This window comes from Aptenodytes forsteri, unplaced genomic scaffold, assembly GCF_000699145.1.
Source record: "Aptenodytes forsteri isolate BGI_AS27 unplaced genomic scaffold, ASM69914v1 Scaffold217, whole genome shotgun sequence".
NCBI lineage: Eukaryota > Metazoa > Chordata > Aves > Sphenisciformes > Spheniscidae > Aptenodytes > Aptenodytes forsteri.
This window is the reverse complement of record NW_008796222.1, coordinates 3,938,058-3,956,493: the sequence shown is the minus strand read 5'-3', so window position 1 is coordinate 3,956,493 and position 18,436 is coordinate 3,938,058. Positions and strand designations below refer to the sequence as shown.

At 40.2% G+C, this 18,436-nt stretch overlaps 1 protein-coding gene across 1 annotated transcript in view; it reads left to right on the top strand.

Moving 5' to 3' along the window:
• Positions 1-426: 426 nt before the first annotated feature.
• SLC35F1 (solute carrier family 35 member F1) overlaps positions 427-18,436 on the top strand; it is a 111,701-nt gene continuing 93,691 nt past the window's right edge. The window contains exons 1-2 of the mRNA XM_009289183.2: positions 427-521; positions 1,197-1,375. Of these exons, the coding sequence (XP_009287458.1) occupies positions 427-521; positions 1,197-1,375 (274 nt within the window). The remainder of the gene's footprint in view (positions 522-1,196; positions 1,376-18,436) is intronic.

The following is an 18,436-nucleotide window of genomic DNA, read 5'->3' as shown; positions in this document are numbered from 1 at the left end:
AAACGTCCCCTTCCGATGTCCTTTCGCTCTCCCTTGCAGTCGTCGTGCCTGCTCCTCTTCCAGGCCCACACTTTAGTGTTTCGTGCTTCTGCATGGGGAAGTGTAGCTGTGGAGGAGGCCTGGTCAGCACGAAAGTACTGACACGTGGGGAACCTGGGAAACCTCTTAAAGGTAATTTAAAAATACACATATTCCTGTGCTATGGGTATAGGAGATCCTGACAAAAATTGGAAAAGGAGGATTGTTTGGGCTGAGTTGGGCTGTGCGGTTAGAGCCCGGAAAAGAGACAAAGATAGGTAGAAGGGAAAAGGATATCACTGAGAAGACTGAAGAAAAGATATAAAAATAACCTACACTGTAAAAGGGTGGGCTTTCAGATATAGCAGTTTCTTGAGTAACGAGGAGAAAACTATAGAAAGACAGAACATGCACAAAAGGAGCAACTGTCGGAGGCCTGTGGGGAGACAGACTGGGGAATGCTGTAACAGGGGAATGCAGAGGAGACTGCAGGTCGAAGTCAAGAAAAACAGATTAAAGCAAGAAGCCAAACCAGAAAATACATTTTTAAGAACCAGAAGGGGACAGGAAGAGAAAAAGTGGAATCTCCCACTCCCGCCAAATAGAAGGGGAAGTATGCAGTGACAAAGATGAAAGAAAAGATACATATATTTGCACGGTAGATGGAAAGAATAGTTTATACGATGAAATGAAATGAAGGGAAGGAAGTTATACAGTAAATTCACATTGATGGTGAAACACTATAAAATCCTTTCTCTGATTTTTCTCTGTGGCTACTAAGTCCTGGAAGAGCTGTGATTCCCGCTCTGAATGATACTCCTGGGTCTTTCTGTTAGGGAAGATGCTCAAAGGAAGCAGTGCTGTATTTTGGTTCAGTTAAACTATCATTTATCCTTTGTGAAATGTGAAATGCGAAATTAAATGGTAGAGATGTACCATCTGCTGTTGTTTAATATGTGAGTAAAAGCTAGTGTGTTTGGGCAATGTTTAAGTCCGTGATAAGAGCAGAAATAATGGCAATGTTATGTTGGCTACACCCAGCAGATCCCTCATTGACTGAAGCATCGCGTTTCTTCCCGTGTCTTAGCACTGTCGAACATGATTCCTGGAGGAGAATGAGCATTTCCTCCTTGGCAAGGGGGCTGAGTGTTTTATGTCTGTGTTTTTCTCATTCCTTTTAGGGATCTCTTGCTGTCTGTGGCGCTTGGCCAGGTACTCTCCCTCCTTATCTGTGGCATTGGTCTCACGAGCAAGTATTTGTCAGAAGATTTCCACGCCAACACACCTGTTTTTCAGAGCTTCCTCAATTATATCCTTCTATTCTTGGTCTACACAACAACACTGGCTGTCAGACAAGGTAAGTGCCTCTCTGAAACTGTTTTGTAGAAAACAGCGAGGGTAAAGGCTTTTGCAGAACAACAACAAGCAATGTGATTTAGACACATATCCCATGAACATTTGTTACGTATTTACATTACCTAGTAACACATATTGGATGAACTGAAAAAAACCCAACAAATCTTCATTAGCAAAGAATAAATCAGTAGATATCGGGGATAGTGGTACAAAAAGCAAAGCAAAAAGAAACATCAGTACTTTTCACTTACTAACTGTTTTCATGGGAATGCCTCTCTTACACCTGCCTCGCTGGCAGCACAACCACACACTCAGGGTTCGGTTTGGATTTGACTGCATGTCTTACTTGGAAATATTAGTACGCTTTACATCTTACATAGGCTAAGGAGAGCTCAGGTGCAAGCAAAGAAGAGCTTGCTAGTTCTAGTTGCTGATCAAGGCAATTAAATAGATCACCTATTGTTAGAAAAAAATAGCAGCCAATTTTTAACCATTGGGAAGTAGGAGATAAAGGGAGGGAATTCGAGGTGCTGTTTCTTTGGGGTGCTGTGTGGGCGGAGCAGCTCTACAGTCCTGCCACTGCTTTGTGACAGGGCCTGTGTAACCAATCTGACCTCCAAAGTGAGAAATCCATTCTAGTATGCTTTGGTACTGTGTATCAAATGATCCTCCGTTTGACGGTCTGTATATAATATAGGGGGGGTTGTGCCTTTCGTGCCCATCCCTCCCTTCTTTGAGATTTCATGTCTAGATGAGGTGTGGGAAGTGAATGCGTTTAAGCACATTTCTCAACCACTCTTTTTTTTGTAATGGTTTTATTTACTTACCTTCACAGAACATGTGGATTAGAAGCAAAATAAAAGAGCGAAAATATCATGTGCTTTCCTGACTCGGCTCTCCTGACATAAGGAGGGAAGGGCTCTATGGAGGAAAGGAACTACAAAATGTATTAGGCCGTGGTACATTTATCAGCATACTGAGAGGTTCACGTTTTCTTACAGGAACAAATATTTTGGGGTCATTCTTTGATGTCACATCTTTTAATGATTTGGGAACAACACTGAAGCTTAAGTTCTTCACTCATAGTACAGTCTTGTGATACAATACTATAAAGTGTTCCAAAACAGCAAGACTTCATTTCCATGCAAAAAATGAACAGTCAAAAGTATACTGCTGTGCTCCAGCACAAAGCACTTAAATGTATTACAACTTAAGTTTTATAAACCTTGGTCTCCATTGGTGTTTTTCAGCAGCGATGAAGGCCAATCTGCAGAGGAAGTGTCAGCTCTTATATAAGGAGAGATTTCTTAGGCAGTGTTTTGCTGTCTTGGTATTTCAGTTTGTGTAGGGGGAAACATCACCACATGCTTTGCTCTGCAAAAGGTTTAAAACATGTATTAGTAGCAACTTTCTGGAGAACTGTGTTTAAAAATAATTCTTCTGAGTGTAGGATTGCCTAGATGTTCACAAGTTCTATCCCAGAAATGTCCTTCCTGGGACTGATTTAGATACTGTGGAAGCCAAGTCCCTATGACTTTTAAATAGATTTCACTTTTTTGAAAATGCTAGCTTGTGAGGGGATATATGGGCCAGCATACTGCTGTGCATTACAAGGGTTTATTTAGAATAATGTTTGACACCTGGTATATATCGACATTTCAAAAATGCTACCAAGCACTCTGTTTTACACGTATAAAAATATGTATTAAAACTGTATCTTTATAAATAATTTTCTGACTCTGTTTAAAAATGTAGTGGTGGACTAAAGAGAGTTTGTCGGGCCTATCTGTTGTGCCAATATGATAGATTTGGGAAGCGAATGGGGAAAGCGTCAAGGATATGTGAAAAATATTTTCTGGACAAGTGAGGAGGGTTGGGGAAAGTGTTTGAACAGGCCCGCTGCTGAATACGGACCATACGAACAACCAGAGCACAACGTAAAGGGTACCAATGGAATAGTCTGGAAAAGGAGCTGTCAAAAAAAGAAAGATGGTTTGGTCCAAAAAAATCCAGAACAAAATTGGCTACAGAAGCAATGAAAGCAATGATCCAGGCACTCAGCATAACATTCCTGCTGGATGGTATAGCACTATGCAGCCAACTCATTTACTCAGCATTTGATATTGCCAAGTGATTGAGCCTGACGCTGTCTTTTTGCTTGCGTATTTATTCAGATTTATTATCTGTGTTTGTTCCACTAAGGCAGTTTTTCTAGCAGCTCTAATCGTTTGGCTTAGTTAACAGATGGAAATCACATAATAATGATATTAATTTTATATGGGATGATTCTGTTCTGAGTGCTGGGAACATCAGAAGGCTTTTTTTTCAAGTGCGGTTCTTCTACTCTGTATGCAAGATTTAAGATTCTTTAAATTATCCTCTTCCTCCTTCAGAAATCAAAACATCATAAGTTGGCTGGTAGTCAAAAATAACTGCATCCCTTTGTCTTTTTCTTTGCTTGCTTTCTAAATCTTTGGGGTTTTTGCAGAAATGTACTGGCTACGGAGGCATCACTTGAGGTGGCCAAAAAAACTCTTAATTCACTGTAGGACTGAAAGCTATAATTTCCTGGGACATAAGGAACTCCTCTTTCTTTAGAGGCTGCTTCTAAATTTTGATTTACTGTGGATCCCCTTTGACTTAGCCTTCTCTCGCTGTTCATCTTCTCACCCCATATAAACTTCCTGAGTGATACTGAAAAGGTAGAATTTGCACTGGTCTTTGGGAATCATCATTAGCAGATGAGTAAAGCTCCTGATTCCTGATTCCTGAGCTCTTCTGACTAAAGCCTTCTGCAGTGAATGCCCAGCTTCCAGCAGCTAAAGTTAGTCCATGGGCACCAGCAGCTTCCACTACATTTTTATATTGTGGATCAAGATGTTTTTTTCCAAAATAATTTTATCACAGCCCTTTAATGGGTGCAAAGATTAGGACTACCACCTTGCAATGAATCCACATGTCATCAGGCAGTGTAGGAGATGCACAAGTCCTGCAGATGCGAGAATCTCTGAGTACTTTTAAGCTTCATTCCCATGATCACCAGCAGCTTCCACTACATTTTTATATTGTGGATCAAGATGTTTTTTTCCAAAATAATTTTATCACAGCCCTTTAATGGGTGCAAAGATTAGGACTACCACCTTGCAATGAATCCACATGTCATCAGGCAGTGTAGGAGATGCACAAGTCCTGCAGATGCGAGAATCTCTGAGTACTTTTAAGCTTCATTCCCATGATAAAGAAAAAAAAAAAAAAAGAAGAAAAAAAGAAGGAGAGCTTGTCCTCTTGCAATGAATCCACATGTCATCAGGCAGTGTAGGAGATGCACAAGTCCTGCAGATGCGAGAATCTCTGAGTACTTTTAAGCTTCATTCCCATGATAAAGAAAAAAAAAAAAAAAGAAGAAAAAAAGAAGGAGAAGCTTGTCCTGTAGCTCTAGATGGAGAACCAGTTTGAAGGCAGTAAAAGTGAACTCCACAGTTCCAAGCAGTGAAGTCCGTACAGGTAAGGCTGTTCATCATTATTGCAGTTTTGTTCTCATGAGCAGAAATAAGCAGTGACAGAACTGTTAAAGGAGATCTGTTCTTGTGAAATTTTCATATGAGCCTTAAAGCGTGGATACTACTCAGGTAGAGGTCATGAAAAGGGAAGGACTTTGACCAAACTGGGATTTTTCTGATGCAAAATCCGACCACCTTTTCTATCAGTTGAACTCTAACGTTTCTGTTAAATGATGAATCTGGTATCTAGAAAACTCTTTCTTTTATTCTGGATATTTTAATGCCAATTTTAATTTTTTTTGTTAAATGTAAATTTAAGTTGAACGTATTATTTCCCCGAAGACGTGAGTGCAGAGGTTCTTCACAGTTAGGAATGCACACACTCAGGCATGCATAGATGCCAGTAGCCACTTACCCACAAATACATGTCCCCTAGAGCTTCCAGTCCAATGCTCATTAATGCACCAGTGTTGAGGTCTGAATATAATTCTTGCAGTTTTCTTTGTATGAGAGCAATGCTATAAAATTAATGTCACTAATGCAGCATTATAAGGCAATGAATGTCATTATGCTTTATCTGGCTGATATGCCAAAAATTTAATAGGTAACAAGGACCTCTTCAGTTCTTTCTCTTGAGGTAACTTCCTCTCATGCCTGTTGTTTTCACAGCCGAAACCTCTATTTGTCCATGGTAACACCTCTGAGTTGAGAAGAAGGTTTTAACACATATTATCTCAGCTCAGTCCCCTCATCAGCAGAGGATTCTGCTTAACAAAATCTTGTCAGGACACTTCCAGATACTCCTTTGGGTTGTGTGTTATTATTAATTGAGGAAAAGAAAAGCCTTGGCTATCAGGAAGAAAAGCCTCCTATCAGTGAAACTGAGCTATGGGACATAGAGCTGGTGGAGATTAGTTTTAACACCTTAAAAAGCAGTAAGTGGGAAATTGTCCATAGTGGACCAGAAGGTGTTAATTACTAACAGTCAACATGGGTGCAAGCATCAGCAGCTTGCCACCAAAAATAAATTACTTCTAAAAGCCACCTCACATATGCTACAAATGAAAACAACACATCTACTAGACATCATTAAAAAAAGAAAAAATATGAAACTGCTATTTTTTTGTTGTTCTGGAAAACAAGAAATGAGGGAGCAGTAGAGATGTCTTTTGAACAGAAGGGAACCATAAAGCCTTAAGGGCCAGATTCTGTGGGAGTAGGGCTCCACATTGCAAGCTGTCCTTTAATTTTAGTGCAACAAGTTACTGAGTATTTTCAGCCCACCATTACTGAGGGCTGGCAATAATTTTCTAGTTCAGAAAAGGTTTTATGTATCTGTGTATGTCTGGATGAATTCTGCTTCTAGGCTAAGTGATGAGGTTATAGCATATGTCAATGGAAATATGGTTTTCCCTAGAGTAACTGTAATGTCTTAGATTTGACATATAATCAGATGTGATCTGTGCCCCTGAGTCAGCTAGAGAGTCCTGTGAGACTATTAAGGATTGCAGTCCTGTTACTGGAATATCATTTTTTATGCGTTTCTATCTAGGATTGGTTTATGACATTAGTATCTCAGTCATATATAAATTTCTGATTTATCTGCTATTCAAATATGTATCTCCATTTAGATACGTGAAACCCCCCTCCACCCTAACATCCTTCCTACTTCCCCAAAATTGACTGAAATAGGCTGCTTGAAGGAAAGTAGAGCACTATATAGGAGTTGCTCTGTTTTACTGCAGTGCTTGTCAGCTATTTATTGAATGATAGAAAGGGTAAATGTCTCTTTTTTTACTCAATTTCATTCCACTAGCAATGTTATATTAACACAAAGCTAGTAGTATGCACTTAAGTAGACATACCAGTATTTCTTTGATATTAACACCTTTTTTTGTTGACTGCCCATAAGAACATGCCTGGGAAACAAAGAGAGTACATGATTTAAACTGATCAAACTATATTAGATATAATGTACTTTGGGCACTAGGTGTTGTACCATTGACATGAAATGTCTTCTGGAAAGGCATCGATCCCGTCAGCATTTTCAGTGAGAAGCCTTCAGAAATATGGGACTGTCTGTTCATTGAGGATGACAGGGAGTGATTTTGATTAGAAAAGATGCATTTCATCATCGTTTGGTTTCCTAAGTATGCTCATGCCTCTGCTGTAGAGCAAAGAGCTCGGTTATCCCTCCAGTGTCAAACAAAACCTGCACAAGCTGCAGCCAAGCAGCCTTACGGTCTTCTCTGCCTGCGACAGAAGTGGTCCTCGGTCCCTCAAGGCGACAACCCAGCCCACACGCTGGCCTGTAAATGCATGGCAGACATCACAAGGCGCGGCGGCATTCCCCTTGAAGCACGGGGGAAGGCACGTCAAGCTGGCCCAGCTCCTCCTGGCCCTCCTGCTGCAAGGGGCCAGGCTAACCCCGGGTTGTAAAAATGAAACACAGCAGTGAGCGTGGCTTGGGACCAGTGAAAAATAATGACCTTCAGGTCTTTGGTATTCTCGTAGCAGCACTGCAGAGTCTCCCTGCTGTGTTGCGCTTTGCAGTCTGCAGTGCGCTTTCTCCTAATTACTCTGGGCTTCTAATTAGGGATACCAAACTGTGTGGGATATGTGTATTATGAAAATGGTCAGCCAAACAGTCCTTTTGTCTGGGCTTTGAAGAGCCCTTTTCATATTCAGAGGGAATTCTGTACTTCAGGAGGAATGAAATTAGAATGCTGGCTATTTACAGGCACTTCAAATTGCAGGGATCTTTTTTGTAACGTGCAATTTTCTGTGTTGGATAGCATGCTCACAGGAGGAAGAATTATGATGTATTACGTGTTTGTGATTTGCCTATCACATCATGGACACCACAGCAAACTAGCTAGAAAAAAAAGTATGACTAAAGCCAGATTCCTGTTCAGTCCCATTTACATAATCATTGTGTTTGTGTTTGAATTTTCCCTCTATTTTCAAATGAGTTTTAAAAATTTCCTGCTGTAAAATGCTGAATGCTGCTGCTCTCTCTACTGCATGAACCTTTATTATTTTACTGCGTAGGTGGTTACAATTCAGCGAGGTGTTAAACTTTTCCTGTACATATAGTTCAGAGGACCTTGGGATCCTATTATTTACGATAGTTTCCCAAAACCACAGAATTTCCCTTGCCAGTCCAATGAAGTCTTCTCACATTCTTAGCCATAATACAGAAACAGATGCAGTTTCAACAGAGTATGATTTATTCCACACAGCTGGTAGGAAGACAGGGTAAAAAACGATAGACCACGTTGCTGATATGAAGGCAGGGTTAAAACCAATAGACTTGACCTTTCTGACTTTTGCTTTGTTTTGTTTTGCTATTCCTAGTGGAGAGGTTGGGTGGGGTTTTTTTTGTCCTTGGGGTTTTTCATTGTCAGCTGTCCTTGTTACACTAGCCAGCAGACAGATGCTTTCTGCTTTGGCCCTGCTGCTCCTTTCCACCCACACAAGGGAGCGGGCATCTCGGGGCTTAGTCAGTTTTCATTTTCATCAGGTGTGGTTTGCTTTGCCAGCTGTTTAGCAAGGTACAAATAAACACTTACAGAGAGGAATCTTGGCCCCAAACATAGTGAAAATGTGTTGGCAGGTAAAGGCACAAAAGAAACCTTAGCCCTTTCTTTCTACTGTTTTTATCTCTCAGTTCTGTGCTCCTGATTGTTAAATTAGGCACCTGCTGTCCGAACCCACAGCGTGCGTCTTGTGTTACAAAATATGTGTCCTTCTGTTAATCCTGGCCGAAGCAGCACAGTCTCTGACTCTTGCCTCATATCATTGGAATAAATCATGTGCATCCCACAGCACATACAAATTGAAAATTGGAAAGTACTGTTCCTTTAGGGTGCAGGTGGCAGCAGTTAAGCATGAACACTGTGTGTCATGGTTTAATGATGCAAACATTAATACACTCCTGATGACCCCAAAGCAATAAAGGCCAGGCCTAATCAAGTATCCATGCTGTAGCATTCTCTGTAGTAGTATCACATGATCTCTGATGCAGCTCATTCAATCCAGAGATGCCTCTTGTTTCTCTAGGTTGCTTTCAAAATAGCTTTGCTGCTCAAAGAAGTATCCTTTGTGCCGTCAGAGACAAAAGAAGCTGAAAGAGGGCGTCGAGCAAAAGGACGGGAGCACCTCATTTTTCCTGTGCCTGCTGATGCAGACAAGAGGACAAAAAAAAAGGGGAGATCTCTTACCATCCTCTTGACCTAAATGAGGAAATGTGAAGTCTTGTCCAGAGAGAAATGTATTTGGACTAAGATTGCATGTGAACTAAGGATACCTCTCCTTGTAACAAAGTCCCTGGAGGATTCAAGTCAGGCATAACGCACAGATGCTCAGGTCACTCTCACTTCAGGAAGTTCAGACCTGGTCATGTTTCTGGCTGCCGGGTTTATGCCCTCGACCAGTTTCTTCTAGAAACAGCATTCAGATTTGTACCATTGTTTAAAGACTGGTGCATATTTTATGAGAGCAAACCTTACAGGCACTAAGTGCAGTGAGCATAAAGGGGATGCCAAGCTTTAGGCTAGCCGAAGTCCTGGGTGATGGACTGTGTTTGCATCAAGATGCTGCATCATCGCTGTGAGGCAATGTCTGTACTGAATATACTACTTAAGAATAAGGCAGTTTTATCCTGGAGGTAAATGTACATACAGTTTAGGAACATTTAGCCAGATGTGGCTATTCCATGCCAGTAAGTCCATAAATAGAAACCACAGATGCAATAAAATGGGAGGCGATGCAGTTATTCAGCTGCAACATCGCAGGTAGCTAGTGGAATGTAGCAGAATCAAAAAATGATCACAGTGTAGCGTTTTATACTGTGATGCTTTTCTTGGTGATTCCAGCACCTAAATCTGAGACTTGGGGCAAATCTGCAACATATTTGCAAGCATTTATGTTTGGATCAGGATTTAGATTTTGTTGCTGAGCCTGGGAAGCTCCCTCCTTCCACACTTTTCAAGGAGCCATGCCAGCCTTTCAAACACGGTGCTAATCTGAACACAAGTCTGCGAGTACCTGTTTGAGAAGATAAACCTTGTCACTAGAGGCATGAGTGGGCAGGCTCAAGGAACTCTGAGGAAGTACAGTTTGAACACTCATGCATCTTGCTGCTTGATTTGCATCCCCATCTCAGCAGCTGCAGTTACCTGTATTTGTATTTGTACCACAGATTCAGATAGGGGCACAGATGTTATGGGTAAAAGAATCAAGGCTTTTGAGTGTGCAGAAAGCCAGGCGTTGCACGGTACAATCCTGGTAGTGCTCGGATACCATGGCAGTGAGCACGTACCAAGCTTTGCAATTTGGCCCACTGTATCAGATCATTGCGCAGGGGTGAATGTGGTTCTCAGTAATTTTATTTGAGAGTAAAGCAGCTCCCTATCTAGCCAAGATTGCCTTACAGTATGTCAAATAATAAATTATCTCTTAAGGGTGTGAGCTGAATCACAAACAGAGCATAACGGTTGATTTTCTGTAGAATTAAGGGATAACTGTCCTTTGTAGTGTTAGTATATGGGTCTGACTCTTAATACATAAACATCTCAAGTGCTGTTTACAAAACCAACCATCCCTTCCTACCACAATGAGGAAAGTTAATGGTTCTGATAAAATAGTGTACCCTTGATCCTACAGCTGTAAGCAGAATGTGAGGGTTGTCTCTGCCTCTTCACGCAGTATCAGTATTTGCCTGTGATTTATTGAATATTTAAACATTCATCAATTCAAGCAGCTAGCCAGGGTAGCAGGATCCACATTCAGCACACGTAGCTCCAGCGTTCATACGGGAGATTTGAAGTGTGGTTACAAGATGATAACTGTATTGCCTGAAGGAGATAAGTCCCACTCTGCCAGAATGGTGCTTTGTATGTAATTAGTGTAAAAATTCACAGGAATAGAGTTTATCCTTGCGATCGTCTTTCTCATTAAAAAAGAATCATAATGAAAGAACAAAGTGGTCCCTGCAGTGAATTGGATTGCCTTCCTAAGTTTTCATTAAATCAAAGACTCAGCAGCGTCCCATTTTGCAGAGCCCAGTTGTAAACTGTACACAAGACTTGCAGCGAATTCCCTATGAAGATCACATCCTTTCTGAAGGTTTGGAAGCGCAGTGTATTTCTCTTACATGGGAAATAGCCCACCTCTCCATTTTCGTTTTCTGATTTCATTAGCTTCTGTTAACAAGATGGTACTGGGACAGAGGGAAGAGCAAAGAGCGTATGTGATGCTTCAGGTAATTCACAGCCACAACTATAAAACTTAATCTAAGTAAACTGCCTTTTCTAAGATAAGGACTATGAGACAACATGAATCAAGGGAAGAAAAAGCTATGCTAGTGGGAAAAATCTCTATTTTCAACTTATTATTCTGGCTTACACTTAATACCAAGCCATAACAGAAGCAATAATTTCCTCTTCCTTCATCTCCATTATTAGCAGGGTAATCCATATAATTATTGTTACAACTAAATACATCTTTCAGGCAAAAATATATAAATATCCTATAAGTTTTTCCATGTAAGCATGTTTTTTCCTTTATATTTGGCTGAGCTGTTAGCCATTGGCATATGGTTACTTCAAACTCCTGTTGCATTTCTAGATGATAGTGCTATAATAATAATTGCAGCTTCATCTGAAAAATTGTTTACAAATTTAGCACTCAGTATGCAAGCTGCAGTTGTGCTGTATGCTCTCCCTTCTGCTCATAAGCTGCCGAGCACAGGCAGGAGCACCGAGTCACTTCTGGAAGGTGCTCAGAATTCAGGGACCTGGGGACTCACCTCTTGGCTTAGGTCTCCCTTTGGCTGCATCTTTGCTTCACAAACCCTGAGGATGCTCTAGACCCAGGTCGCTACCAAATAGGGCAGCTCAGGCTCATTAGCAACCAGCTCTGTTAGAACCATTCCCTACATTAACTTTCCTGATTTAGCATTAAAGTGAAAAGGAGAAGGATAATATATGCCGTCTAGCAGCCTCCTCCATTTCTTGCACACGTTTCCGTGATGGGAGGAGGAATCTTTGAGGGAAGGTGGGAGCTTTGCTGACAGAAGTAGTGAACGCTCTGAATACACAGGGGAAGGAGAGACCATGTGCATGTCTCAGAGGAGCGCTTATCCTTTAGTTTTCAGTGACAGTCAATTCACAGGGATATTTTTGTAACTGTTACAGAAATATAGCAGCTGAGGTTTCAAAGGAAAATTATGCATCTGTACCTTTTCTGAGTTAAATATTCATGAACTTGCTTCTGTGCAGCTACTAGAATATTTACGCAATATCATTTTTCCATGCTTCTCTGAATATCTGTCTGCGATCTGATACCTGGTTTGTTTTGTTTAATTCTAAAGGAGGTTTTAATACCCCAGGGTAGAGATGGACTGTCACTGCTTTAATAAAATGGATCTGCACTGATTTGCACCATTGGTGATATAAGCGAAGGAGTTGCATGTTCATGACCATGAATTACGATATATGCTGTTTGTTTTCATTGCTATTTGAAATCTTTTGTTTGAATGTGTTCTTGAGTGTCCTATTAAGATTTCAGCTGCTTGGTGTACAAGAGGAACAACTAGTTAGTGCCCTTATTTCTTATGTTTGGCATGTAAGAGGTTTGGCTCCATTTTAAAGGACCTGTAGTGGTTTGCCCTTATGGAGTGATCCTAAGAGTTTTTCCATGCACACACATATAATTACATACATGCACACATATATATACATATACACAGAAACCCCTATGTATTATCAGTAGAATTTATTTTTAGTATTATTTTATATTGCTTTTCATCTCAAGATCCCAGTGAACTTCAGGTGTTCCTGAGCTGGGCTTCATGCTTATTCGAAGCAGGTGAATGGTGTAACCAGGAACATCTCATGTCCACTCACAGCTTTTATAACAGTTCAAAGAGATGAAATGCCATAAAGGGGACAGAAGCTTGCCAATAGCCATGCTTTCCATGTGAACCACGTTGCCAGTGAGCTCTTCCCAAGCATTCCCCGAGATGAATTTGTGAATGCATGGACACTGATGAAGGATCCTATGGAGTCTTTTGCCACAGCATGCTGAAACTGTGGGTTAAATTTTACGTTAAGACAAAAGATGTCTTGTGTTAAGACTTTTTCGTTAAGACTGTATTCCAAAGCTGAAGAGAGCAGCAAAAGCATTTGAAAGACTCCAGTGAATTTCTGATGCCCTCATCACTGAGCCAAACCTGATGTTGTAGAAATGCTTGTTGGGAACTGGTCCCTGCTAAAGCTGGAGATCAGAGGTCTGAATGGACTTGGCCATTGAGCCAGGCAGCCAGCAGTCACTGGGTTGAAATCATTGGGTTGAGTGCTTTCTAAGAAAACCATCTACCTGAGGGGGCGGCAGGCTGGCAGGAGTGGAAGCAACAGAGGCAGCTTCACAATCAGAATTCTGAGTGAGAAACGTCTTCTTAAGTGGAGGCTGGAAATGGTCCTGCCCCAGTGCACTCCTGAACGCTGGTACGTGAGGAACCACAGCATGTCAGGTGGGCAAGGTGGAGAAATCATGTCAAGGGACAAGTACATTGTACCAACAAGTGTATGGCCTGGTATTTTAGTTCCTGTTTACATGATATTGTGGTTGGTATATATCACTGTCATGTCCCAAGTGACATGTTCCTCTTCCCACTGGTGTTTTCCTCTTCCTATGGCAGACTCTGCCTCTCTCTGTGGGAAAGTGCCCTACTGAGGATGTATAGGGAAAGTAATAATCACTGGAAGTTACTTTTTTCTCTAAAGGATATGTCACACTGCAGAAAAGAAATGTATTGTTGTTTCAAGGTGAGAGAATTCAAGTCAGATCTCAGAACAACCTGCCTTTAAGAAGACAAATGACTGTGGTATTTACGATAGTATTTTTTCCAATAGTATAATGACTGCTGAATAGGATCCTTTTTCAAAATAGATACCACACTCACCAAGAGCTTTTCATAATGCAGCCCATTGAGATAAGCGTGAGATACAAGGCAACACAGACGTTTGGACATGTATGCACAACTACTTCTTGCTGTATATGTTTGCGTTTCCGTTAACAGAAATGCATGATTGCAAGGAAGAGCTCCCAGAGCGTCTGTGAAAGAATTGCACCGTTACTATGCCTTGACGATAGAAACATTTCTAGCAGGGCTGACTCATTTCATACATAGGTTGTATTTCAGTGTCTCTGTTTATAAGGATTGTATCCATGCCTAAAGCTGTGTAAAGACATGTCATCTTTACAGCTGATTAATTTTTCTTTAAAATCATCTAGATGTAAAAATAATCTTGATTTAAAAGCAAGGTGCTTGTTTAATTTGTCAAGCAGTAAAGACAGTGATAGCCCTCTCCATGGAAAAAGGAGGGAGGTCTAAAATGTAGAGGTGCTGTGTCAATGAACTTGTACAGAAAAGCTTTTCTAAGCAAATGTACACAACAAGCATTTAAATAGATGTTTATAAGTATGTGCACCTGAAATTCCAAGTTAAACAGTCTAATAAACACAAGCCAACTGACACAAGAAAGAAAATCACATCTTTCAAATTTAAACAGGATGTATCTTCCTAAAAGTTGCACAATTGCCTTCAATTTCTGTTATATACCCACCTGATAGTACAGCAGCAACTCATTCCTAATTGGAAGCTGCTTAGTGCAAATTGTCAGGTTCTATCAACTTTCCTTCTCAATTTTCACAAAAGACTCGGTTTTTCAGTCCTTGTTAATGTATTTCATATTTTGTCAGTAATGTGACGAAATGTCATCGCCTTATTTCTTAATATTTTGAACAGTGGAATAAAAATGGAAATTCATTGTCAGCTGTCTCTGTCATGTTCAAATGCAGAGGCATTTCTTCTCATGCATTTGATGAGGCTTGTGTTTATTTCCATAATTTCCACTAATCCTGCATTGGTGAGGGAACAGTCTATCTTCTTTTAATGACAATATTGAGAGATAACCTGCTTGAGTATATTTCTTCCAAAAAAAATTATCTATCGTAGCATTAGTATTTCCCACTGTGCTTTTATTTTATACTTTCTTGAACTCTGTTTAATGTGTTTTATGGATTTAATCTGTTGTGTACTGTATTTAATGGACATGACAGATCATTGGTTATAGAAGTAAGCAACACTGAAAAAAAAGCAGTTTTTTCATGAAAACCTGGGTATCGAGAGAGAGATTATTGGCAGGTCTAAAAAGCTGTAGAATTAAGAAGTAGCAGGTAACACGATCAATAGCACTGATGTTTGTCATTGCCTTTTGCAGTCTCACAGACAAAGCTTCATATTTGTTAGGTTGGAACTAATTAGTTGTAGAAGCCAGAATTTGTATCTTCAGTGAAGAGTTTTGAGCAAATTATTGACAGTGATTTTCAACTGAAAATCATATCCCATATGAACAATTTAGCTGCAAAGTGACGTTCAGGAATAAACAGTTCCCTTTCAAGGAATTTAGTAAACTAATTTCTTCATTACAAATTATTTTTATTACCTATTAATATTACTAACTTCAAAGCAAGGACAATAAGTGTTTTAACAGATAAAATGATAATAAGTATGTCAGAGCTTTAAATGATTGGGAGAAAGGGTTTTTTTTCCACTTTCTTCCAAAATTATATTATCTGATGATAATTATATGATCATAAAAAGTAAAAAGATTTCCTAAGTTAAACTTGCAGAAAACGTTGTGCCACCCAATTAAACCACCGCATCAGCCATCACCAGTGGAGGTTTTAACACCTCCTTCAGTTTTAAGAACTAGTATTAGAAAAATATCTTCTAGAGATAATATATAGATACAAGAAATCATCTTGCAAGGGATTGGATTAGGTGATTTATATTTCTGTAATTCTTTGGCCAAGCACAAACAGTATTCATGCCTCTGTCACATCCTCTCAAAGAAAGGTACCATCTAGTAGGTAAGGAAAATGTGAACATAAGAAACTCAGTTTGGTGAGGCTTCAGGCAGATACGGTCAGAGAAATTGTTCTTAGGAAAGTTGTCAGACAACATCAGCAAGGTGGGAAGGCTCAGGAAGCGCAAGTATTTGCACTGGGAACTGCCCTTGTACCACAGGCGCATCCGTAACGAGAGGATTATTTTAGTTCTGTTGGGCCGTTCGCTATGCCCTAAGCACCAGGCTGATAGGTGTGTGGCAGGCATCTGTGGCTGAGTTGTACAGTCACAAAACAGGCATCCCACAGATTGTGGTCAGCGTTTTCTTCCAAGTAAAGAAAACACAGGAGTGTTTCCACCAGTACTGTCCAAGTCCCTCCCCGAGACCTGCCTAGATCATTCTTCCCCTCTAGTAGTCAAGTGCTCCCAGCATGGGAAAGTGATACTCAATTAGCTGTATGTCACTGTGAAGAGGATTTCAAATATCACTGCTGGAACTCTGTTTTTGCTGGTTTGGTTGACAAAAGGACTCTGTGAGGGAACTGCTGCAGAAAGGGACTGCGGATGGGAGCACTTATGTGGAATAGTTCCTCAAGGACATTTGCTGGAGAACTAATCTCGGTTTCCCCAACTTGGAATGGCACCAGAGTCACAAAGTGACATTGCTCAGTGATCATCTCTTGTAAATGCTGTGAACTGCCACTCTTTCCAGGGGTGAAATGGCCTAGGGGAACAGAAAGGATTTTGGTTCCAGCACGTGGAAGTAGAAATCTGATTCCATGGTGTGTCTGTGATTTACCTCTGTCAGACCCAACAACCAGGCACAGGCTGTGATACTTCGTGCTCTGGAGGTCTGAATTTGCTGATGGCACAGTCCCCAGACGGTTACATGATGGCTGGCTGTTTGGACAGTCAGGTTTGATCTTTATATTATCACAAAGCAGACCATCCCTATACAAACTGCAGATTTGTGGGGTTTTTTTGGCAATAGCTCAGTTTAAGGACAAAAGTTGATGGTACCCCTTTCTAACTCCTTGACTCCCTCAGGGAACAATTGTACAGAGAAAAATTGTCTTTTGACCTTGTCCAGTTCCAGTTGGAAAGACAAAATTAAATTAAGGCTGAAATAGAGATGGCCATGAGTTTGAACATGGAATTTAAGTTTAGGATTTGGATGGAGCAGGCAAAAAGTGAAGTGCAGCAGAAAGTGATTTATTATTTTAAGTTCAGAACATAAATACAATATGATCATCATGTAGCCTCTGGGCAATTTTGGAGATCGCATACAAAGAAATCTGTGAAGGGTTTGCCGGAACAGTCAGACAGACATGTAAATCAAGAAAACAAAGCTGTAATGAGCAGTGGGAGCTGAGACCAAAACACTGATGTAGGCTTGCAGAAAGCTGAGCGAGTCAGCATGCCTGGAGAACAGCAGTTCTCATTCTCTGCTTAATTTGAGAGCCTTGTGTTGCATCTGTGATCAGAGGAATTCCCTGCCGATTACATTTTTCCCCGTCATACCAAAATTATTTTTATGCTGCTTGTCCCTATTATCAGTGTCATCCAAAGCTTTGTTTCTCTTCTCATTTCTGATGTTCTGATTTCCTTTTTTACTGAGTCCTTTCGGTAGTGTTAGGCTCCACTCCCTGCTTCCCTGCCTTATCCTATAAGCATTTTTGTAACTTACTCCAAATATTGCCTATAGATGGAAAATGCTTCTCAACTGATCACATCTTTGAAACTATCCTCAAATGATGGATTTGATTCTGAGTCAGACATTAGCTTCTTTTCCACCTACTCCATTTTAATATGTCAGGACCAATTTTTATTCTAATACAGTTTCATATGGATGCAACTTGTTTACTGTTTTTAGGAGGAGAAATGAAATTAACATCAGAGCAGTAATAGCAGGTTGTACAAGGCATGCTGTTATCAAAAGAAATGATACAATTAGACCAAATTGTGAGGTCATTTCTCAGGGCCTTTGTCTGAAAGAATCATAGTATAGAGGAGAGGTATGTAGTATAGAGCAAGAGAAAAAGGAAAGGAACCTGCATTTTAGAACAAGATGTTTTCTGTGTTACAGAGCTGCATTTTCACTATATCAATAATGGATTACATCCATATCTAAAATACAGACAGAAGCTGAATGAAATTTCACAAGGATTTATGTTTAAGATGTAATGAGAATTTTTCATATAGATGAATTTTGAGAAAACATGGACTATTTTGAAGTCAGGCATTTTATTAATGCAGAAGATTCTGATCAGCTTTTGAGCTATGTGCTCTAGTAACACAGACAACTTTGCATCTCTATCTTTTTGAATTATAGTAAATACAAATAGTAACTTATAGAGATTTGATGATTAAACATTTCATCACAAATATTGGTGCAGTTAGTCTGAGCAGGATAACCTTTTCATAGCTGCTGCCATGGAAATAAAACCAATGAAGTTGTGTTTGAAAGGTATGCCCCTTGTGGTTAGAGTTCAGTCAAGCACAGAGTCTTAGGGATTTTACAGTTTCAGTGCTGTACAGCACAGGTTCCTGGAAGGCAGTAAATCACATCAAAAGCACACAGATTATCTATCTGTCCATCCGTCCATTACTGTGGTAGCTGAGTGCCTTTAAAAGCTATTTTATT